The sequence below is a fragment of the Fundulus heteroclitus genome, chromosome 4, assembly GCF_011125445.2.
Source record: "Fundulus heteroclitus isolate FHET01 chromosome 4, MU-UCD_Fhet_4.1, whole genome shotgun sequence".
In the NCBI taxonomy this organism is placed as follows: domain Eukaryota; kingdom Metazoa; phylum Chordata; class Actinopteri; order Cyprinodontiformes; family Fundulidae; genus Fundulus; species Fundulus heteroclitus.
The window spans coordinates 5,744,093-5,761,849 of NC_046364.1; the positions used below are offsets into that span (position 1 = coordinate 5,744,093).

General features: G+C 39.9%; 1 protein-coding gene across 5 annotated transcripts in view; it reads right to left on the reverse strand.

Annotated features, from left to right (window-relative positions):
- Positions 1-277: 277 nt before the first annotated feature.
- LOC105931894 (sodium/potassium/calcium exchanger 1) overlaps positions 278-17,757 on the reverse strand; it is a 32,635-nt gene continuing 15,155 nt past the window's right edge. The window contains exons 5-12 of one of the 5 annotated variants that reach the window (XM_036135957.1): positions 16,973-17,023; positions 14,867-14,917; positions 13,592-13,669; positions 6,488-6,624; positions 5,326-5,595; positions 4,996-5,085; positions 3,198-3,364; positions 278-855 (exon numbers count right to left, since the gene is read on the reverse strand). In XM_036135957.1, coding sequence (XP_035991850.1) covers positions 606-855; positions 3,198-3,364; positions 4,996-5,085; positions 5,326-5,595; positions 6,488-6,624; positions 13,592-13,669; positions 14,867-14,917; positions 16,973-17,023 — 1,094 coding nt within the window. In that variant the 3' untranslated portion in view covers positions 278-605. Of the gene's footprint in view, positions 856-3,197; positions 3,365-4,995; positions 5,086-5,325; positions 5,596-6,487; positions 6,625-13,591; positions 13,670-14,866; positions 14,918-16,972; positions 17,027-17,757 lie in introns of all 5 variants that reach the window. The other 4 variants (XM_021320602.2, XM_021320601.2, XM_021320604.2 and 1 more) reach the window with 4 other exon arrangements.

The following is a 17,757-nucleotide window of genomic DNA, read 5'->3' on the forward strand; positions in this document are numbered from 1 at the left end:
GGAGGTGGACTGCTGCCACCTTGGCTGCAGAGAAGACGCGTCCAAACAGAACCGTTTTGACTTTTATTGTCTTCGATCACACTCCACTCCACTCAAGTCCAGATGCTCGGTTTCCACAGGATTGATTTGAAGGTTACAGGAATAACCAGATTACATTTGATCTGAGTGCTTTTAAAAGGAATATCAGGCTGCTGTTTCAGGAGGTTTGCATTTTAATCGGACTAAAAGGGCAAAACTCTGCCCCCTGCTGACAAAAACTGCTACTTGCAGTGTGAAAAAAAAAAAAAAAGAAGGAATAAATCTGGACTCTAGGGGTCCAGCAGTAATTTAAGGCGCTATGTAATCCAGAAACTATCGCTACATCAGCTTTGTGGATTGTTTAACTGCGTTTACGACAGACTGGGTCATAAATATTAAAATGGTATTCATATATATGCCGTGTGGGGCCTTAGATGACAGAACAGTAATGTTACCTCAGTCATAATGGTGCTACTAGGAGAACTAATACATTTCTGAGTTACACACACACACAGCAGGAGAGTCTTGGATCCGACATAACTCCTGCAGAACCGCTCCGGTCCAGAAGTTCATGCGCCTCAGCGGCGTCAGATTGAAATGGGACAGATGAGGACCCGGTCCTCCAGCAGGACGCTGAGAACCAGGAACACAAAGTACAGTGCGAACATGGTGACGCCCAGCTTTTTGCTCATCCTCCAGCGGCACACGGCGATGGAGATGATGACGAAGAGCAGCATGAGGAAGAGCAGCACGATGGCGCAGAAGAGGCCGTTGGAGCTGACGGCGACCGGCTCGCCGCTGTGCAGGGCGGTGAAAATGAGCCAGGGGACGGGCAGCCTGAAACCACACAGGGGGGATGGGGGGGTAACTTTGTCAACCATTCTCTGGACAGTTTTATAGGCAAATGTGTATTTTGTAGTTCTTACACTGCAAAAAGGAAACTAAAAGTAGGTAAAATCCTCTTGAAATTAATGTATTTTTCATTGATTTGAGCTTGTAAATCAGACTATTTGCCATTGGAATAAGTTTTACGCACTTAAAATAAGAACAACTCATCTCCCTCATCTTATTTTAAGTGCAGAATGTCTAATTATCTTATTTTAAGAGTAGAAATTCTGATTTCATTGGCAAATAGTCTTATTTAGCTGATCAAATCAAAGTAAAATTTACTAATTTCAAGAAAGTTTTGCTTACTTTTTAGTTCCCTTTTGGCAATGTAGAGAGAAAAACACGAATCATCAAGTCAGACTTTTAACAAAAATCAGAAATAAGACGCAGCGTGGAAAACCTGCGATCAGTACACATCTACTTTAAATACAAGCCCGATTCTAACGAACCTAGGACGCTGTGCAGAAATAAAAATGGAAAACAACAGTGTGCAAATCCTTTCAACCGATGAATACAAAGACAAGATGTTTACACTGCAATAAAGGGAACTAAAAGTAAGTAAAGCTTTCTTGAAATTATTTTTTTCCCCTTGATTTGAGCACCTAAATACGACAGTTTTGCCCCTACAATAAGATAATTAGATATCCTGCACTTGAAATGAGATGTTCCTGTTTTAAGTACAAAAATCTTATTCCATCGGCAAATAATCTTATTTAGCTGCTGAAATCAAGGAAAAATACACTCAGTTAAAGAACATTTTACTTACTTTTTAGTTCCTTTTTTGCAGTGTAATGTTTAAATTGATAATTAGTTTTTAGCAAATATTCACTAGTTTTGAATTTTAAGCCTGTGATGGAGGCAGAAAAAAAAGAGCTGGACGGTCGTTCTGATCGTCCAGAGTCAGGATTGGGTATAAAAAGGAGCATCCCCGATTCTTTGTAAACAACTGCGTGAGCAAATAGTTTAAGGCAAGGCCAATTTATCTGTATAGCACATTTCAGTACAAAGAAAATAAAACAGAATAAAAGCAAGCTGGAATAAAATGTAGAAACAAAATAGAAACTAAAAGCAAACATTAAAAACAGGTGGACTACAAAGTTGAACTAATGATGATTTTCATTTTCCCCTCATCTTTTCATTTTGTAAAAGATAGCAGATTTTTAGGAAGGCGCTGCTGGCATCAAAGTCAAAACGAGTGAATATTTGTACATAACAAATAAAGGCTAAAAAAAAATATTGTAATCTGTTTTTATTTATGTGTTCTGCAACACCCCTACTTGGAATCTCGGTTGTATTAAAGCATTTGCTTAAACTTGTTTGGGTTCATAATTCAAGCAATCCAAAACTTTTTTGTTTTTTTTATTCAAGCCATGTTAGTCCAGCTCCAGTCCTCAAGGCCCGCTGTCCTGCCGGTTTTAGCTCCAACACGGCACTTTTACACTGCAAAAACGGATCTAAAAATAAGTGAAATGTTCTTAAAGTTAGTGTATTTATCCTTGATTTGAGCAGGTAAATAAAATTATCTGCCAATGGAATGAGTATTTTGACCCCTAAAATAAGATAATTAGACATCCTTCACTTGAAATAAGACGATGGAGATGAATTCTTCATATTTTAAGAGCAAAAATCCTATTCCATTGGCCAATCATCCTATTTACCTGCTCAAATCAAGGACAAATACAGTAATTTTAAGAATATTTTACAGTGTAAATGGTTTACACTGCAAAAAGGGAACTAAAAATAAGTAAAAATGTCTTGAAATGAGCGTATTTTCCTTGATTTGAGCAGGTAGATAAGACTATTTGTCAATAGAATGAGATTTTTGCACCTAAAACAGGAACAATTCATCTCTAAAATAACATAATTAGACATCCTGCACTTGAAATAAGACAATAGAGATAAATTATTTTTATTTTAAGTGCAAAAATCTTATTCCATTGGCAAATAGTCTTATTTACCTGCTCTAATCAAGGAAAAATACAATGATTTCAAGAAAATTTCACTTACTTTTAGTTCTGTTTTTGCAGTGTAAAAGTTCAGCAGAGGCCCGCTAACGAACCATCGTTTAATTCACGCGTGTTGAGGCAGGAGAAGAACTAAAAACACGCTGCAGACCGGCTCCTTGAGGACCGACTTTGGACACCGCCGCTCTAAGCACTTGAATTTAAAGAAAAGGTTTCTAAAACAATCACAGCTTAGTGCCAGAGTCTCATCACTGTTGCACTTTATTAACCAAGAGTAATATTTTCCACAAAACCAAAAGATGAACTTCCAGTTAAAGGCCGGCTCACCCAACGGTGATGTCAAAGATGTTGCTTCCCACTGAGCTGGAGACGGCCATGTCTCCCAAACCTTTGCGAGCTACAATCACGCTGGTGATGAGGTCTGGGATGGATGTCCCCGCCGCCAGGATGGTCAGGCCCATGATCTCCTCAGAAATGCCAATGGTCTCGCCTACCTGAGCGTTAGCAGATGGGGAAACGAAAGGTCATCCATGGGAGAGAAAAAAGCTAAAAACAAACTATTCTGAGAATGTTTTTAATTAAACTTTTTAATTAAACTAACACAATTTGTCAGAAACAGATCAAATAACCTTTAAAGGGTTTTGCACAGCTGCCTTATTAAAGGAAAAGGCTTCCAGTTTACACAAAAAAAAAAACTATCAGCACAAAATTGCTGGAAAAGCTTTCGTCCATCACTCACTCTTAATCACACCTAAGGGCTATTTAGAGCGACAAACTAACTTAACAGGCATGTTTTTGGACAATGGGAGGAGTACCTGGAGAGAACGCACCCACGCACAGGGAGAACATGCAAACCCCCAGGCAGAAAGGCTGGGATTTGAACCCACGACCTTCTTGCTGCGAGGTAACAGTGGAAACCTTTCAGTGTAGCTGAATTAAAGCCATTCTGCAAAGGGTAGCGGGCAGAAACCTCGTCCACGGGGGTGTGAAAGACATTTCACGTTTACTCAACCCGTCTGTGTCAGACGTTAAAATGTGTTTGAAATATTTATGTGAGACTAATGACAAAAATCAACATCAGAGAAGAATGAGGGGTGGAGTGTACAATCATGGTGCTGTAGAAAGACTTGGAGTTATAAAAGTCCTATAAAAGACTCCCTCAGGTGGCTGAATGCAAATCCACGGCACATTTTTCACATGTTTGTTGGCTAATGAAATAAAAGGGAAAGCAACTTTAATTTGTTGCATCCTTTTCCTTCCAGTTCATAATTACGACCCGCTTTGTGTTGTTGTAGCACTAAAAGGTCCTCAAAAACAGAAAAAAAAGAGAAGAAGAAATGTACAGCAATATATGGAAGAGAATTAGGGCCATTCAAAAAAATAAAAAGTCAATTCAATTCTGACTTTACTCTCAGAATTCTGAGAAAAAAGTCAGACTTGTGAGAAGCAAGTCAGATTTCTGACTTTAATCTTGGAATTGTGAGAAAAAAGTCAGATTTGTGAGAAAAAAGTCAGACTTGTGAGAAGAAAGTCAGACTTGTTTGATTTAAGTCCGATTTGTGAGATTAAAGTCAGATTTGTGAGATTAAAGTCAGATTTGTGAGATTAAAGTCAGATTTGTGAGATTAAAGTCAGAATTCTGACTTTAATCTTAGAATTGAGAAAATAGTCAGACTTGTAAGAAAATAGTCAGACTTGTGAGATTAAAGTCAGACTTGTGAGATTAAAGTCAGACTTGTGAGATTAAAGTCAGACTTGTGAGATTAAAGTCAGAGTTGTGAGATTAGTCAGAATTCTGACTTTAATCTTAGAATTGTGAGAAAAAAGTCAGACTTGTGAGAAAAAAGTCAGAATTCTGAGAATAAAGTCAGAATTCTGAGAATAAAGTCAGAATTCTGAGAATAAAGTCAGAATTGAATAGACTTTAATTTTTATTTTTTGAATGGCCCTAATCCTCTTCCGTAGCAATAATAGTGAAAAAGTGAATGCGTTGTGTGTGTGTGTGTGTGTGTGTGTGTGTGTTTTTTTTTTTTTTTTTTAAAAAAGCACAAATTCAGCAGCAATGCTTCATATTCCAAAGCCAGCTGGATAGACCCAGAGGGCGGTGCGTGAGGCATGGACCCACCTGATGAGCCCACCACACCATCAGGTAGGAGAAGATGCCGATCCAGAAGATGGAGCCGGCGAACGTGATGATGAAGAATCTTCTGGAGCCCTGGAAGACAGTTCAACGGTGACCAAGTGCTGCAGAAACATTTTCAAAAAGCCTCTGAACGCATTTCAGAAGCTGTGAGGACAGAACCGGCCGGGTCCGTCTTCCATCAGACCTGCGTGAAGGGGAACGGGGACTGGAGCCAAGATCTGCAACAAGCTCCTTTAACTGAGCTTCTGAAATTACGGCTTCAGGAACGTTCCCGATGTTTCGGAGACGAAGACGAAGAGCGGCGTTGCTCACCGGGTTGCGGACGTCCGGCAGCGTCAGCCACAGCGGGAAGATGATGGGCAGCAGGAAGAGGTAGGTGGCCTGTTTGCGTGGAGTCGCAGGCCACTCCAAAGACAGCGGCTCGTTCTCCTCTTCCTCCTCCTCCTCCTCCTCCCCCTCTTTATTTTCGTCACCTTCCTCATCTTCTTCCTCGCTCTCACCGGAGTCGCTGCTTTCATCTTCACCGCTGCCTTCTTCGCTGCCGTCCTGGGAGCCTCCCGGTCCTCCCTCGGATTCTGCTGCCTGCACACAGAAGGATGGATCTGAAAACACTCCTCCGGTCTGTCTGACGGCATTTCAGAGTTTTTCCTTTGGACCTTTAACTGCTTTTTCCATGCGGTTTCTATCCGGCACCTCAACATTTAGGAGAAATCTGTCCTATGAAACAGTTATTCATGCATAAAAAAGGTGTAGATTTGACTGACGTGAGTAAATGTTCTAATATGAGGCTCTTAAAGCTGCTATAGATCGTTTTATTTATTTAATAACGGTTTGTCTTCATCACGCTGAGCTGCTGCTTTACTGCGAGGCATTGCAGAGGGTCAGGCTCAGTCCAGCATTATTTAATTTTGATTTATTAATTAAACAAACTGGCATTATGGTAGTTCTGAGATACTGTCACTAGATGGCGCCACATTTGTTTATATCTGCTAATTGCACCCGACGCTGGGGCTTTTTTTTAATCCACAAAAAGGACCATCAAAACAATATCAGGATGGAGGCTTGGTGTATATAACCTTATTTTATCATGATCAAACGCTTTTTGGTCTTTTTTTATAGGACATAATGTGGCCTTTATACCTTTAAGGTACTGTTGAGCTAAATGAGGTCTTGACATACTGAGCATGCATAAAGCGACAGTGGAGAGGAAAACCTCCAGCAGAACCAGAACCAGTGTGACCAACTCGAACAGGTTGAAGCAGATAATTTTGCCCATGAATAATTTAAGGACACAGAACAGAAAATGTTTCTCATTTCATGATTTCTGGTTCACAAGGAGCTACATTTAGGAGAATCGTAACATATTTTAGCTTATTGGTTTGAGTCTGGAGAAACCATCAGAAACTAGAAATTTCAGGTGGAACAAACTCATGCGTTTGTTTTCAGTAGAGTAAAAAGGTTTTAAATGTCTTGCCTTTGACTCCTCTGCCTTTTCAGAGGTCTTCTGTGGGGCCTCCTCTGTCGGAGGCTGCGAGGTGGACGGCTGAGCTGCGGCGCCCCCTGGTGTTCCGGCAGAAGCAGACTGCTCGGACTTTGGTTTCTGACCTGCATCTTAAAACAGAAAAAACAACAACAAAAAAACAACAAACAGAGGCAGTTACCACCATGGCAGACATACATGACTACAAACATCTCATATTACTAATATATAAGGTTTAAACTACAGAATGATAACTTAGATTTTAACTTAAATTTACAAATATGAATGTTTTTATTGAAATTAGTATGAATAGTTACATATTCACGTCAAGATTTAATCTGTATTTGGCCCTTTTTGGTTTTATTTTTTAGTAGACTGGAACTGGGGCCCTTGATGAAATTCTGCTTAGGGTCTCGTTTATGATTAGGCCGCCTCTGGTCCTGCCATTATTAATAGTTTCCATACTTTAAACCTAATTTTTGTTTGAAGTCACTTCACTTACAGGTGGTTAAAATAAAAACTGCTTTTGGTTTAGGATAACCAATATTCTGGTTTTCCAATATTTTTTTCCAATGTTATGATGACACACTTTCGCAAACAGGAGTTGGAGTGGAAATATAAAAAAAATATTCAAAAAGTTTTTATATTTCCACTCCAGTGAAGTTTAAGTTTTGATGTCAGATTGTATGTTTATAGCAGGAAACATGTTAGGATTTTACTATAAAACTTAAGAAATGTTCCTGCTTTAATGTGAGTAAAAAAAACAAAAATAAATAGATTAAAGGATAATAAAAATTTGCAGTCTTTAGCCAACTAACATATTTTACCATTGACTTTAACGCTCCTTTATAGTGTTGATAACCCAACGTTCAGTAGATGATTAGCTGAGGGATAACTCAGTTCTTTACAGGTTCCTGCTTGAGGTCAAAGCTTGTAGTATGGCGTTTTGAGAAAACCGTGGACTTAACCAGGAAATTTAAACAAGCACAAAGTACAGGTCCCTCCTTCTTGCTCTCTGCAGCCCTCTATCCACAGCAGAGCCTGCTGTGCTGCTCCATTGTTGGCTTGTCTTTGTTTCTTGAGCAGGTGCCACTCAAGAAAATGGCAGTATACCTACACCAAAAAAACACTAAAATCCAGTTGATTATGATAAAATAAGGCTACAGTCTACCAGCAGTACTTCACAACTATTAGAAAGCCCGATGGTCGGCATTAACACAGCTACTAAATAAGTGCCGACTGCACTGCAAAAACGGAACTCAAAGTAAGGAAAATTTTCTTGAAATGTGAGCAGCTAAATAAGACTATTTGCACTTAAAAGAACAATTGATCTCCTTCATCTTATTTCAAGTGCAGGATATCTAATTATCTTATTTTACGGGTAAAAAATACTTATTCCATTGGCAAATAGTCTTATTTAGCTGCTCAAATGAAGTAAAAATATACTAATTTCAAGACAATTTTACTTGCTTTGAGTCCCCTTTTTGCAGTGTGTGCTGTAAACGCATGAAAAACCAATACTACTCCTATTTCAAGTTCCAGTGAGTCCTCCGCTGGGCCTTCTTCCACAAAAATCGAGGCAATCTGCAGCTCCTACCAAACGCAAACAAGGACACAGCATCACGGTAGAAATTTTTTTCAATGACATAGATAAAAGCAATAGGCTAAAAACCCTTTTCATTGGAATAAACACAAATTAAAACGCATTAGAACGCCATTTCCCCCATGAGTAAATTGATTATGATGTTAAATAATGTGAATATGTACTTTTAAATAGTGGTAGCATTATGCGGAGGAGGGGTGTGAGCAGTGGATCAACAAAAGTGGTTGAAACTGCTAACCAATCAGAGCCTGACATTTCTCCTGTCTCTGATTGGTTGTTTCTGACCGGGAGCGACGTATTGCTGCAGATGGCAGGAGGACCGCTGAGAGGCGCCAGAGGAGCTGGATTTTTTTTTTCACATTTTATCTGTCTCTTATTTTACTATCATGGCATAGTGAGTTTTAACAAACATGTAAAAAAATATATACTTATATAAAAGTTACCTACTGCAGCTTTAATGGTTGGAATATTACAAAAAATATGTTTTAATCCACTGAGCTTACACGTCTGATTTTTTTCACCAATTTTAGTCATAGTAGCTACATCCAGCCTGATGTTCTGTTTAGCTCTGATCTCCTCCTGGATGGGGAGGCATCAGCTCAGCTACTGCTGTCAACTTCCTGTTCTTCTTCTATAAACTTTGTTGTATTTCTCTTCTAGACAGCGATTGGTTTAGCTTTTACTCTTTCTGTGTCTCTGCTCTGTCTTCCATAACCTCCAGTCGGTGGCAGCAGACGGCCGTTCACACTAAGCCTGGTTCTGCTGAAGGTTTCTTCCTGTTAAAGAGGAGTTTTCCTCCCCACGGTCGCCACATGCATGCTCGGTACGAGGGATTGCTGCAAAGTCAACGGCAATGCAGACGACTGTCCACTGAGGCTCCGTGCTGATCCTGGAGAAGTGAATGCTGCAAATCAACGCCTTGATGCAACCTGCTTGGTTTAATTTCAATAATGCTTTTTAACTACAACCAACTAGAATGTATATAAATGATTTTAAATCTCTTAGTTGACTGAATTGACTGGTTTAGAAAAAGTGCCTTGAGTCGATATTTGGTGCTATAGATACACTGAATTATCGTTAAGTGGCTTAAACAAAGCGAAATCAATGGTTTGTAACAACTAATCACAACAGGAACCCCAACAGGAATTTCTTTAATAGCTGCTTCCTTTTACATCATCTAAAAACCCCAAAAAGCTGCTGTTGAAACCCCAGATGTGATAAAAGTCGGTCAGACGGCTCTTCCTCTCCCTTGGAGGTAAAACGGATCACATTACGGCTGCCGGGCCTGGATGAAGTGGGAGTGATGAGAGCGTTCACAGAAAACACTCTTCTGAAGGAGCCTCCCATCTGCATGTTAACCCTTGAAGCTGATTGATTCGGGCTCGTTGAGGCCTCTCGAAGCGCTCGGCAGCGCGTCTTTGCCGTGCACCTCCCAGTCTGGAGCAGCTCATTAGCGCATAATGTGATGCAGGAACACAGAGATTAAGAGTCGGCGCTGATTGTAAGAGCACACCCCTCCTTCACCCGTCTCTACCCGTCTTCACAGAAATAGTAAAAAAAAAGAGAAAAAAAAAGTTTAAATAATATACAATTACTGTCACGTAGCATTTTAAATGTAAACAATTCACTTTAGTTTATCAAACAAAAGACTTTTGTTCTTTAAACAGTCATTTTTTTTGGCTGAGGGAAGAAAGTGGGCCGCTACCAAACAACAGTGACAGGCTTTTTTTCTTTTATATACACCTATTTAAAAAAAAACCTTAAATAATAAATGTAGTGCTCTAACCAGAATTGGTGGTTAGAGCATTGTGCTTGTGTCGCAGAGGTTCTGGGTTCAACTCCCACAGACCCTGGCTCCCCCAAGCAAGACGATTACGTCTACAACCCCATGAAATAAACTGAAACAGGAGATTTTTTCACAAAGAAAAAAGGAAAAATTATCTAATTAGAATACACAAAACCTTTTCATTTTAGGAACATTAATCTGGTCGGTTCAGCAGCACACACTGCAAAAAGGGAACTCAAAGTAAGTACGATTTTCTTGAAATTTGTGTATTTTTCCTTGATTTGAGCAGGTAATAAGACTATTTGCCAATGGAATAAGATTTTTGCACTTAAAATAAGAACAATTGATCTCCATCATCTTATTTAAAGTGCAGGATATCTAATGATCTTATTTTACGGATAAAAATACTCATTCTATTGGCAAATGGTCTTATTTAGTTGTTCAAGTCAAGGAAAAATATACTAATTTCAAGAAAATTGTACTTTTAGTTCCCTTTTTGCATTGTAGGGGGTTCTCAGAGTTGGCTGTTCTGGTGTGAATTAAATTAACAACACTAAAGAGCACTTCGCTCTCAGACTGCCGGTCTGCTGGTGGTTCCTAGAGTCTCTAAAAGTAGAATGGGAGGCAGATCCTTTAGCTATCAGGCTCCTCTCCTGTGGAACCAACTCCCAGTTTTGGTCCGTGATGCGGACACCCCGTCTACTTTTAAAACTAATCTTAAAACTTTCCTTTTTGACAAAACTTATAGTTAGAGTGGCTCATGTTACCCTGAGCTATCTCTATAGTTATGCTGCTATAGGGCTAGGCTGCTGGAGGATATCAGGATCTAATTTTCTCATTCTATAGAGTTCTACTGTTCTTCAATTATGCATTATGTGTTGTCATTTCTGCTTTAACTTTCTGTTCTCTCTCTTTTATCTTCATAGTAGGTACACCTGGTCTGGCATTGTGTTAACTGTGACATTATCCAGAGAAGACGGCTCACCCGCTACTACCATCTATTGTAGAACAGATTACTAGATCAATGTGTGCTTCTGTGCTTTTTTGTCTCTCTTGTTGTGTCTCTGCTCTGTCTTCTGTAACCCCAGTCGGTCGAGGCAGATGACCGTTCATACTGAGCCTGGTTCTGCTGGAGGTTTTCCTTCCCGTTAATGGGGAGTTTTTCTTCCCACTGTCGCTTTATGCTTGCTCAGTATGAGGGATTGCAGCAAAGCCATGTACAATGCAGACGACTCTCCCTGTGGCTCTACGCTTCTCCAGGAGTGAATGCTGCTTGTCGGGACTTTGATGCAATCAACTGGTTTCCTTATATAGGACATTTTTGACCAATCTGTATAATCTGACCCAATCTGTATAATATGATTGAACTTGACTTTGTAAAGTGCCTTGAGATAACATGTTTCATGATTTGGCGCTATATAAATACCATCCATCCATCCATTTTCTAAACCGCTTTATCCCTCATGGGGTCGCGGGGGGTGCTGGTGCCTATCTCCAGCGTTCACAGGGCGAGAGGCAGGGTAGACCCTGGACAGGTCGCCAGTCTGTCGCAGGGCAACACAGAGAGACAAACAGGACAAACAACCATTCACACACACATTCACACCTAAGGACAATTTGGAGAAGCCAATTAACCTAACAGTCATGTTTTTGGACTGTGGGAGGAAGCCGGAGTACCCGGAGAGAACCCACACATGCACAGGGAGAACATGCAAACTCCATGCAGAAAGACCCAGGGGTGTACTCGAACCCAGGACCTTCTTGCTGCAAGGCAACAGCGCTACCCACTGCGCCACTGTGCAGCCTATATATATATATATAAATACCATTGAATTAAATTAAAGGGGGCAACAATGGGGACAACCCCACAAACGGGAACGGTTCTGTAGGTGGAGGCCACAGGCGTTTCTCCTCCTCAGTAGGTTTGGGTCTGACCAGGGTCCGTGACCCATCAGCAGAACCGCTATCTGCACCTTTCTGCAACAAGGAACAGGATGAGTCCTGCTGGAGTGCTGCAAAGTGACACTGGCACCCGGTTCTCCTCACAGATCATTGCAGGTTCTCTGTGATGTGACAGACCTGAGAGGGTCTGGAGAACGTTACGCTGCCTACAACCTTGTTCGACCTGATCGGTTCCGGTGGTGCATGAATACAAGCACCGGCGAGGCCGTGCAAACTACCGAGCGCCGTTCTGAGTCTGCTTCAGTTTTCCAGTTCCACTTTCTCTGTGACTTCAGATCATCACTGCAAAAAGGGAACTAAAAGTAAGTCAAACTTTCTTGAAATTACTGTATTTTCCTTGATTTAAGCAGGTAAATAAGACTATTTGCCAATGGAGTGAGTATTTTTACCCCTAAAATAAGATAATTAGATATCCAGCACTTGAAATAGGATGATATAGATGAAATTTTCCTGTTTTAGGTGCAAAAATCTTATTCCATTGGCAAACAGTCTTATTTACCTGCTTAGATCAGCATGGAGATCCAGCAGGATTATTTTTCTGATGGAGCGGCGTACATTTGACGTTTTCTAGACGTTGAGCCAAGGAGAGAAGGGTGCTTTTCACTTCGGTCGAAAGTCATAAACGTCAGAATAGAAATAGCCTTTATTGTCCCACGGTGGGCAAATTCAGTCGTACCAGCAGCAAAGTGAAGCATCCAGATGAACACAAAGGTAGAAAATATCGCTTTGCCGGGAACAGAGATGGTTATAAAGTCTAACAGTAAAATATGAATGTAGAAAAAGTTATGAAATGCTTTATAAGAGTGAATATATGATCTGTTGCTTGTTAAATGTTAAAATCTGCATTTAGGAGAGCTCAAACTTTTTATTTTTTCCATTAACTGTTGCTACACTGCAAAAAGGGAACTCAAAGTAAGTAAAATTTTCTTGAAATTTGTTTATTTATCCCTGATTTGAGCAGCTAAATTAGACTATTTGCCAATGGAATAAGATTTTTCCACTTCAGATAAGAACAATTCATCTCCATCATCTTATTTCAAGTGTAGGATGTCTAATTATCTTATTTGAGGGGTAAAAATACTCACTCCATTGGCAAATAGTCTTATTTAGCTGCTCAAATCAAGGGAAAAATGTATTCATTTCAAGACAATTTGACTTACCTTGAGTTCTCTTTTTACAGTGTAAAGGCTGATTTTAACGTGCAGAAACACAAACAGGTTTAAAGAAAAGTTTAAAAAGAAAGGCGGAAATAGAAACAAACAACCACTTTCTACAGCGTGGGACATGCACAGTTAAATGTGCATGACTTATGCAACAAGTATAATTATGAAGCATCAATGAAGACACAATTTAAGATAGCATCCAAACTCTTGTACAAGCTTTACTACAAAGGTACAACATAGTTATATAGTTTGTCGTTGGTAGAGTCCCTTTCACACAAAGGCTGCCGACTGAATTCTGCTTTGCAAACCATCTGATTTCCCTAAAACTGGCTGTGGAAGGTTTTAAAAACCATCAGAGACTTAGTCTGAGTACTTCGACAGCAAAACTGGAAAAATCCGTTAAAGGAGTCGTTGAGTTTAAGGCTCATAGTCAACAATCACAACGTGCGTTATCTGGGCTGTAAGGAAGCTGCTGTGTTGTTCCATCAGTCTGTCTGGAGTAAAAAACGTCAGATTCTCACGTTCAGATTTATTTTTCATTCTCCCAGAGAGCCGGCGGTCTTTCCCGTACGACTGACACTCACCTCCAACGGGGCGGTGCCGCGACTTGTTCTGTCGTTTCTCTGACACCGGGACATCCAGGGGTTTTACTTTGTTCTTTGCTGCAATTAAGAGAAGCGTCACTTATGCAGGACTTTAATGAGACATCTGGGATGTGGCCTTTCTCCACAAGCTGCTCTGAGTGACCACTTCACCGCATCTTTGACCTTAACACACGGCTACCAGAGTAATGAGCCTCAGTAAGAGCACAAACACTGAATTAATGAAGGATAAAAGTTAATCATCCACCCACACGTCTGCCAGCTGCATGCGAGAGCCGGTAAATTATAGACAAGAAAACAGCTTACTTAGCTTCTATAAAACACAAAAACCCATGATGCACTTGTGAAATCGTTACACCTGAGGCTAATTTTTCTAGCCTTCACAACACCACAACTACATACAAGCGAGGCAAGAACCGGCACACAGATGCAGAACAGACGTCCACAGAACAGAAACACATCAGGCAGACATGCAGCCAAAACATGCCCAGTTCACATCAGCAGCATGCGAAAAAACATCTTAACCAGCTCTAACCTCTTTAGATTTTGCTTCATGTTTAAAAAAAAGCTCAAGAAGCAGTTCTCCAGATTTCCTGCTGTTTTTTTTTTTTTTTTGTCTAATAAGCATCCTGGCACTTAAACCTTTAAAAAAAACAACTAAAAGGCACAGGTAAAAACCAGAGTTGTGCCCAAAAATCATTTTAACTGGATCATTTTGCAACAGATTGCTAAAAAAGGCTCAGAAACATATTTCAGAAGGTGAAAAATGTTGGTTTCATTATTAAACGCTCATTTAATTTATTGTTCTACACTAACTGGTTAAACAAAGAGGGAAATTTAAAGTAGCAACCAAAGTACAAAAAGCCTCTGATGCAGAAGGTTCGGCTGCACTGCAAAAACAGAACTAAAAATAAGAAACATTTACTTGAAGTTAGTGCATTTATCCTTGATTTGAGCAGGTAACTAAGGTGATTTGCCAATGAAATAAGATTTTTGCACTTAAAATAGGAACAACTCATCTCCATCGTCTTATTTCAAGTGCAGTATATCCAATCATCTAATTTTAGGGGTCAGAATACTCATTCCATTGGCAGATTATCTTATTTACCTGCTCAAATCAAGGACAAACGCGCTAATTTCAAGAAGTTTTTACTCATTTTTAATTCTGTTTTTGCAGTCTGTTTGGAACAAACGTGCTGCATAAAGAAATTACTGGTGGTTAAAATCTTAAAAGACCAGACACGACACCGACCTTACCTTTCTTCTGCACAGGCCCCTCCCCTTTGACGTCACCGTTAAACGACGTTTCTGATTGGCAGAGGTGGACAACAGAAGGCCTACGTTATTGGTCACCTTCAACCTTCTGTTCATAAGTCGTTTAGACATGAAATGGATACAAAGTCTGAAAATGGAGCCGCCCATAAAAAGGTCGCCTGCATCTAGACCGAGAAGCCAGAAGATCAGAGCCTCTGACTTCACTTTCAGTTTTCTCTACTTTTCTTTAACTAGCGTTACTATTAAAGAACAAATAATACTCTTAATCCAGAGCCTCTTTATTTAGCTGCATTTGTTTCCCATGGATGAAGTAACTGATGGAGGTAATTTAGCCAATAACCACCTGCAGTCACTGTTTCTCCGACCCATAGAAGGTACCCCTGGCTAAGTGCTTCTGTGTTTATCTGGGTCTCTTTCCTGGACGGTCCAGTGTAGCCATCAACCAGGTGCACTTTCTTGGGTTTCTCTCTCCCACAGAAAGCGCCCCTGGTTCAAAGCTTCGCTGTTTAGCTGCGTCTCTTTCCTGGAAGGAGCAACTAACAGAGCTGCGGCAGCCATTGGTTTTTCTGTACAGTACTCCGGCCCACACTGCAAAAAGGGAACTAACATTAAGTACAATTTTCTTGAAATGTGTGTATTTTCCTTGATTTGAACAGCTAAATAAGACTATTTGCCAATGGGATGAGTATTTTTGCCCCTAAATTAAGATTATTACCTATTCTGCACTTGAAATAAGATGATACAGATGAATTGTTCCTACTTTAAGTGCAACAATCTTATTCTATTGGCAAATAGTCTTATTTAGCTGCTCAAATCAAGGAAAAATACTAACATTTCAAGAAAATTTTACTTACTTTGAGTTCCCTTTTTGCAGTGCAGTGTGTCTGTGTCCTGTCGTCTCAACCTCCAAGCAGATTAAAGTGTAGTTTTTGACCAAATTAATCTAGTTCAAACTGTCTGTGTATATTTTGATATAAACTGCACCTTTTTTTGTCTTGTAAAGGGCGACTGAATTAAACAACCTGTACTGAATTTAAAAAGGCAGCTATGTGACTTTAGGAAACTTTGGTTAAAACATGTTACCATAAAGCAGTACGTTACCATCACACTGCAAAAAGGGAACTTAAATTAAGTAATTTTTTCTTGAAATCAGTGCATTACTTTATGATTTGAGCAGGTAAATAAGATTATTTTCCAATGGAATAAGATTTTTGCACTTAAAGTAGGAACAGTTCAACTCCATCATTTTTTAAGTGGAGAATATCTAATTATCTTATTTTAGGGGTAGAACTACTAGTCCCATTGGCAAATAGTTTTATTTACCTGCTCAAATCAATGAAAAATAGACTAATTTCTAGAAAATTTTACTTACTTTTAGTTCCCTTTTTGCAGTGCATGGAAAGTATATCATGCACTGCTAAAAGGGAACTTAAAATAAGTAAACTTTTCTTGAAATTACTATATTTTCCTTGATTTGACCAGCTAAATAACACTTTTTGCCAATGGAATGAGTATTTTTATCCCTGAAATAAGATAATTAGATATTCTGCACTTGAAATAAGACGATGGAGATGAATTGTTCTTATTTTAAGTGCAAATATCTTATTCCATTGGGAAATAGTCCTATTGACCTGCTTAAATCAAGGAAAAATACAAAAAAATGCAAGAAATTTTACTTATTTTGAGTTCCCTTTTTGCAGTGTGGTTGTTATTTTTACAGGTTGTGAGTTCTGGAGTGTAAAGACGAATTTTGTATTTCCTTCCTGCCAGTTTATCAGGGTTTTTGCATCCATTACGTCTTACTGTTGCTCCGATCTTTAAATCGTTTAAAAGTGTTTCCTCGTCAAAATCGTCCTCATCTGCATGTTTTCCCAATAATGATTTACACCCAAAATTCTGACCCATGATTCTACTGAAAAAGGTAACCGAGCATTTGTATCTGGTTTTATTTTAATTATAACGGCCTCTTTATTACTGGAGCATAGCTGAGAACGCCGTGCGGTCGTTAGATGATTGCCAAACGGAGACCATGCAAGATGAAGCAGCTTCACGATGAGGAACAGAACCAGGACGTCTCGCCGTTCTTACCTTCTGTGATTTTCTTTGGCCGACTGGTTCTTACGGCCCCTCTGAGGGCAGCTTCTAAGACGGGAACCACACCGTGTAAATGATCCCAAAGGGTTTTCATTTCAAACAAAGACTTTTTTAAAAACACCAAGGATTAAACATAAAAAACGTATATCTAGGTTAACTTACAATTTAAAAAGCAATCTCCCGTCTTGTTTTTTGCAGAGAAAGCGGATTATTTAACCGCTTCACAAACCAGAGGCACGTCTCCGGCTCACGGTTCCGTGCCCGGTCCAGCTGCACAGAGCCGGACTCGGCTGGTTCCCCAGAGTCAACGCAACCGTGCCGCTGGCTCTTATCCAGCTTTTATTAGCCTGCATGGGAAAGCTGATTAAGGATCAGCGGTGGCCGAGCGCAGCGGGAGCAGGGGAACAGCGGCACGGCGAGTCCGAGGACGGCCTGAAGGTCACAGCGGTTCATCTGGCCGCGCTGACTTACAGCTGAGTCACCGGCTGCTTCAGCCTCAGCCCGACGAGCCGCACCGTTCAGTCAGATCACGGAAAATAAGGTTTTATTACAGCAGCCGGAAAATTCACCAATGTTTAGACACTCTCGTATGTCTAAAACATCCACAACATGTTTAGACATTTAAAAACACCAATATCCTCATAAGCAGATGGTATTTTATATTGTTAATGACACAAATTAATGTAGTTGCATTAGATAGAAACTTTGTGATCCAGGCAAAACCAACAAAAACTCTTTCCTTGCTTCCTTATGTGATAAATGGATAACCTCATGGATAA